This window comes from Ylistrum balloti, unplaced genomic scaffold (genome assembly GCF_031769215.1).
Source record: "Ylistrum balloti isolate Yb309-2 unplaced genomic scaffold, AGI_CSIRO_Ybal_v1 Utg369568, whole genome shotgun sequence".
NCBI lineage: Eukaryota > Metazoa > Mollusca > Bivalvia > Pectinida > Pectinidae > Ylistrum > Ylistrum balloti.
Window position 1 is genome coordinate 230,050 of NW_026781865.1, and position 6,000 is coordinate 236,049.

At 31.1% G+C, this 6,000-nt stretch overlaps 1 protein-coding gene across 1 annotated transcript; it reads left to right on the top strand.

Moving 5' to 3' along the window:
• The first annotated feature begins 583 nt into the window (after nucleotides 1-583).
• Nucleotides 584-2,881, top strand: LOC132560579 (uncharacterized). The gene is made up of 5 exons (XM_060225278.1): nucleotides 584-632; nucleotides 1,347-1,520; nucleotides 1,851-1,964; nucleotides 2,327-2,479; nucleotides 2,877-2,881. The coding sequence occupies exons 1-5, from the start codon at nucleotides 584-586 to the stop codon at nucleotides 2,879-2,881; spliced, it is 495 nt and encodes a 164-aa protein (XP_060081261.1).
• The last annotated feature ends 3,119 nt before the right edge of the window (nucleotides 2,882-6,000 follow it).

Consider the following 6,000-nt stretch of genomic DNA (forward strand, 5'->3'; position numbering starts at 1 on the left):
CTTAAACGCTGTACGTCGATTTTGTTGTAATTGATAAATGTTCTTTAATGCCATATGCTCATTACAGTTATAACTATAATTCGTTAAAAATAATGAAAAATATCGATGTTCCAGACTTCATACTTCTATCTTTGTAGTAAAGCCCATAGTTTGTAACTCTTTTTTCTCATGTGGCTGAATTAATATAATGTAACTCTTCCTTGTTCTTATCTATCAGATATTTTCTTTTAAAAATGTTTTCAATATGCCTCATGCTATATGGAAAATGAATCATCGTTCGCTTTCGTTGCCTGAAAAAGGTAGGCTGGGATAGATATATAATACTGAATTATTCCGAAACGCATTCTGTGATACTACTCTACTGACCAAGGTCAGGACAACAGATAACATAAGTGTAAACTGTTTGAATCGCTGACTTTGCCGAGTCTCTTAACGGCATTAGAAAAAAACTGTGTGAATGTCAAACCATGGTAGATAGGGAGATGCACTGACCCAATATTCAAGAAACTTTGTAATCGTCAAGTATATATTTTTATTCACACGTCATAACTGATGATAAATCTTGAGCCTTTCTGTTTTAGAAATGACGTTCTATGTTGTAATCCTGATCCTGATGGCAACATTCTGCAAAGGTGATAAACAATATATATTACATACAAAGTGCTTCATACCACATCAACAATACAACAAATACTATTGTCGATGGTGAAGTCAGCAATGTTTTCAAGAACCTGTGCCAATCTGTTACTCTCATTGCATATATACCATCCCTTTGTATTAAATCAATGTGTGTTATCCGTTATATACAGGTTGATAAACAATTTGCGAGGAAGTTTGAAATTTGCTTTACATAAACGTTTGATTTGACTACCACCGTTTTTTTTTTTTTTTTTTTTTTGAAAACTGATTTTAAAATCATTCTGACAGGAGTTTATGAAACACTTCTCGTTTTGACAATTAGTGATATCCTAGTGTATGTATTTAACCTCGTTTAATTTCATAAATCCCATGACAATTGCAATGCATGTTAATATATTAATTAATATTCAGTAGGATCTATCAGAAAAAAAAACATCCAGATTTCCATTTGAGAATAGAGAATTCTTTAAAATCAGTCAATGAATCTTCAATTTTGTTTTTACAGTTGCTCAATTCACAAACATTGCTAACGTGCCATATTAAAATCGAGGCAGCAAAACTTTCAAAGAATGCCTTCATTTGTCGGTTATGTACTGATATTATATATGTTACCTTTACAAAATGTAAACTTTCTTGTTCAATACAAAAGCATATGAAATGAGATTTAATTCCGCTGATCATTATAGTATTATATCTATATTATACAGAAATGAGTTCTGTTGCTAAGACAAGAGATGTAATGACACCGGTTTTGTCTACTACGGCAACGACAGAATGTGTCGACGTGTTTCACCATTGCAAAGCCTTTAACACAACAGCATGTGACGCCAACCATCAAAGCTGGGCCAAAAAGTATTGCGCTAAGTACTGCAGTCTATGCGGTAAGCTACACATTTGTTTGTTTGTTTTTTGTTTTTGTTTTTTTTTTGTTTTGTCTTTGTAATACGGCATTCTAAAAGAATTCTTAAAGCACAATAAACAAAACGTTTGAGTATGGATTTTCAATTCTCCACTACCAACATCACAAATGTATAAGTTTTGTATCAAGTAGGAGGATATTATTTCCAAAAGTCATGTTTGTTAAATATATTGTTACATAAGACTTCAAAGTACTTGTGTCTTATTTTGATGTTAAGACATATTGTCATACCATAAGGATATAAACGATAGAATCGTAACATGCGTGCAGCTGGAATCGGTGTATTTTGTAGATGACGCTTGTGTTGATGTCGAGCCTAACTGTGAGACATATGGCTTGGCTGCTTGTCAAATGGCATTCACATCTTGGGCCGCAAATAATTGTGCCCGCTTCTGCGGATTATGCGGTGAGTTTTAAACTGCTGAATATTTCTTGTTACCGGATTCGTAAAATTGATTACATCTCTGCATTAAACCTTGTTTTGTTGTCCAATGAGCTCTTCAAAATAAATTTACACTGCTTAAAAATTTACATTGCTTTGTAACTAGTTTGTGTTAAACATAAGAGTTTTGTTTCGGTATAATTATAAAGTTAGGTATAATATGAAATAAAAGTGTTCCGAAATGATTCCGTAACCATTTAATGTGATCATGCATTTTTCAATAAATGACTATTTGAAAATCTTCAAAACTAAGATTGTTTATATACGGTATTCTTAGTGACATACCCATAAGAAACGCTTTGTGTTAAACATCTGCTAATTTTCAGTGAATGCAGAAATACCTACCCCACCAAGCGGGGCAATGCCTTCCCGCGCTGGTTGTCATGACACACAAAACTGCACTGCTTATTCTCATGATGTGTGCACGAAATATAATATATGGGCCCGTCAACACTGCGCATCATTTTGCGGATTCTGCAGTAAGGATTTAACTAATTATTTTGTTAACCCAGAAACGAATGCTGCGAGATTTTCAAGACAATTCTAATTTATCTACTGTTTTGTTAAGCGCTTTTCAGTTTCGTAAGCGGTATTTACATATTGGCACAATAATCAAGAGATATTTTTATAGGAAATTGTTAGTAACAACTATATAATACAATATAATAGAAATACATTCATGCAAATGAGTGAAATGCTCTATCGAAGTCATTCTTGGTTTTATACTAGTATTGAGACTATTGAAAGTCATACTATTAAATTCTCTATGTATTGTATGTTCGGACATATATTAATGAAACCACTTATACCTTAAATGCAAAAATACAGATTTCTGACCTAGTTTTCAATTTGAAAATGTTTTGTTCTTTGTTTCAGGCTAAGTTAAGAGAATTTATGTAAACAATGCCTACACCAGCCGCAAATACATGTACATCGAGTTTAGTATCCATGCTATCTTATTAGACTTCAATTTGATGTGAAATAAAAAGAGGTTTTCGCAATATATCTCTATTTTGTCTCCTTTCATTTCTATATTTCAAACAAAATGCAATCAAGTGAAACGTATCCAAATCAAAGTAGAAATATATGGAGGAAAATATCATAAAATGATCGAGTTTCTGGTTAAAACATCTTCGTCGGCGGTAAAATCTTCCAACAGACTATTGACATACCTATGGAGACCAACTGTGCCCCTCTGTTGGCTGACTCGTTTTCATACGAGTCAGAACTTGGATTGGCCAAGGTTTACATAGCGGGTGTCGTCGATGAAGTATAAGACTATTACTCTTCCGGACCACCTGGTCTTATTCTCCATGTACGTTTTCAGGAATTTATTAATACTTTTTAACTTATTACTGATTTGTTTGGTTATTATTGCCTGAAAATTGATAATTGATTTGGCAAAACATTACATGTGTATTATTTACTTTAATGGACACCAATTGTACGTCTGTTTATGTGTGAAAATACATAATTCTTACAAGAATAGGCTTGCACTTTTGTAAACAGAACAGTTTATCACACATGAAAAATTACAGTAATATAATAAACATACGTGTGAGGAAAATAAGTACAAAATGAAAAAAATAATGAATTGGATGGGAAACCAAACATACACCCAAACTATACACCATTATATCACAAAGATAGTTCAAGGAAAGAAATGAGTACAACTAACAACATCATTTTATTAATAAATGTTTGATATGTGGAAATGCTTTATTTGGTAAAAGGCAGTATCCATTTATCGGGGTGGTTTCTGACGGGCCTTGATGTAAGTGATTACAATTTGTCCTTTCGTTTGGTTCTTTTCCTTGGAGTTTCGTGTTTTAGCATTCTTGTTTTTTTTAGTGGATGGGTAATGAGGGTCGTTAGGTTTTCTTTTTTATTACTTGATTAACTGTTTAGTTTAACATTTTTGTTGAAATATTTCGCTTGCTGTCAGCACATATATTTTGTCAATCAATTCCGAAAATGACAATAGCCCGAATAGGCAAACATATGAATTAAATCACAATATAAAAATAAAATTTAATTCAGCTATTATTTTTTTGTTTGTTTATCTATTTATCCATATATTTATTTTTTTTTTCTAATTATTTAGCAAGATTCTTTTTAAAATATACTTTGTTTTAATTGTAATTATTAAATAAGAATATTACTCTTGTTGCAACGCTTTATATATATAATTTCTATAACAAAGCAGGTTTTCCACTTAGATAAGAGGACTGGTAATTTACACTTTGGGCGAATAGATCTAATTGATTCAATAATATAATAATTGTTTTATGTAAATTGAATGTATACTGTTCTTATATTACTATATCAGTTTTCAAGGAGATAATAAACTGTGACTGTCGAACCCTGGAAATCGATTAATTTTTCAATTGATGATATTTCTTTCATTTATTCATACGACTATATACGGCATGAGAACTGTGACAAATAATAATTTAATCAATAAACCCTTAAACATTTCTTACCCTTACCCAGTTTGTTTCAATGTCTTCTTCACAAAATAACAAATATTATACATTATTTCATAGAAATATTTTGTATTGATTTGTGTATATGTGAATGATCTGATATTTGATAACGATTAACAGAATTAAATTTAAGCAAAAGATCTAAATCAATCTCGGGTGTTTAACGTCTTATCATTTCAACTATTTCTTATGAACACAAGCAAAAATAGAGAATATGTTATAAAATTACAAGTTTAAAAGGGTAATATTATGAGATTGAGAAAGCAGAAATATTTCCATAATTTTATAAAAAAAAAAAAAAAACACTTTTTTCACCAATGCATACCTACACTAAATGCACCATGACAATATTATACGAAAAGTTCGCACATACATTAATGCGTTGAGTGGAAAATAAGTGAAGCAATAAGTTCATTTCTTTGCAGCACTTTAAATTGAGATGGTGTGAAAGGGACATAAATCCTAGCATCAATACAATTTAGATTATTTTAGATTATTAAATACTTTGGTTTAATGGTAATTTAAATGCATACAATGGATTATACTTACCTCGACTTAACTATTAAGTTACATATGTATTGCTTAATTCAATCCCTTAATGTTAACGTGAAAGTTAATAACCCTTACCCCATACTTGTACGATTGTTTACATCTGTGAAGACACTTTTTAACACTTTCCTTCAGGATTTGTCTTCCGACCCGATTTCAGCGGCGATCGCCCCAACCAACGTCGTATATTCATCGACCGGTCCTGTATACAAATATAGTCACATCAAAAAACATTTGTATTAAAATGAAAGTGGTATATATTTCGGTAATTTTTTCTTTGATGCTCAATGCTCTTTTTTGATTGTTAAATGCATCATTCAGTTGCATTGTGACAGATTTGTTTTTTACAATTGGTGATCGGAATCAACATTATTGCAATCACTTGTAAGCTTGCAGGTTATATGATTATGATTGTAAGAATCTCACCAAATGATATATTTGGAAAACTTTGTTGCCTCTGTTTACCAGTGAAGTGATCGGAATCTCCTGGAGTATTGTCAGGTATTGTAATGGTTGCCACAGGTTCCATTTTATTTGCTGGATAACATTAAGAATGTGACGATAATGTAATGTGAATTTATTCTCATACTTACATTTAAGACGCACTTACGATGCAACAAGTAAATTTTGACTACTTTGAAAGTTAAATTTTAGACTGATCAACAATATAATAGGTATGTCTAACTATTTTCAAATGATTGAACGTATCCTACTTTATAACGTTTCAAATGATAACACATCAAAAATAATTGACATAATAGGAAAAAGTTTTTATATTGTTTAGTTTGGATAATAATAACGACAGACGATAATAATTTGTTTATTACACATTGCGTCAATGACTCTTCTCGCATGTTGTCGAATATGGACTATCAGAAAGAATTTATCTATATCTTACATTACCAAGGGGATGTTACTCTAATCGCCAGTTATTATAACTTTTGTAACATTATGTTATATATGTA

What these genes read in the sequence shown, in the direction of transcription:
- LOC132560579 (XM_060225278.1), top strand. Translation starts at nt 584, where the DNA reads ATGACGTTCTATGTTGTAATCCTGATCCTGATGGCAACATTCTGCAAA. An exon ending in GATGGCAACATTCTGCAAAG is followed by an intron (nt 633 to 1,346) that starts GTGATAAACAAT and finishes TATATTATACAG; the next exon opens with AAATGAGTTCTGTTGCTAAG. An exon ending in TAAGTACTGCAGTCTATGCG is followed by an intron (nt 1,521 to 1,850) that starts GTAAGCTACACA and finishes TGTATTTTGTAG; the next exon opens with ATGACGCTTGTGTTGATGTC.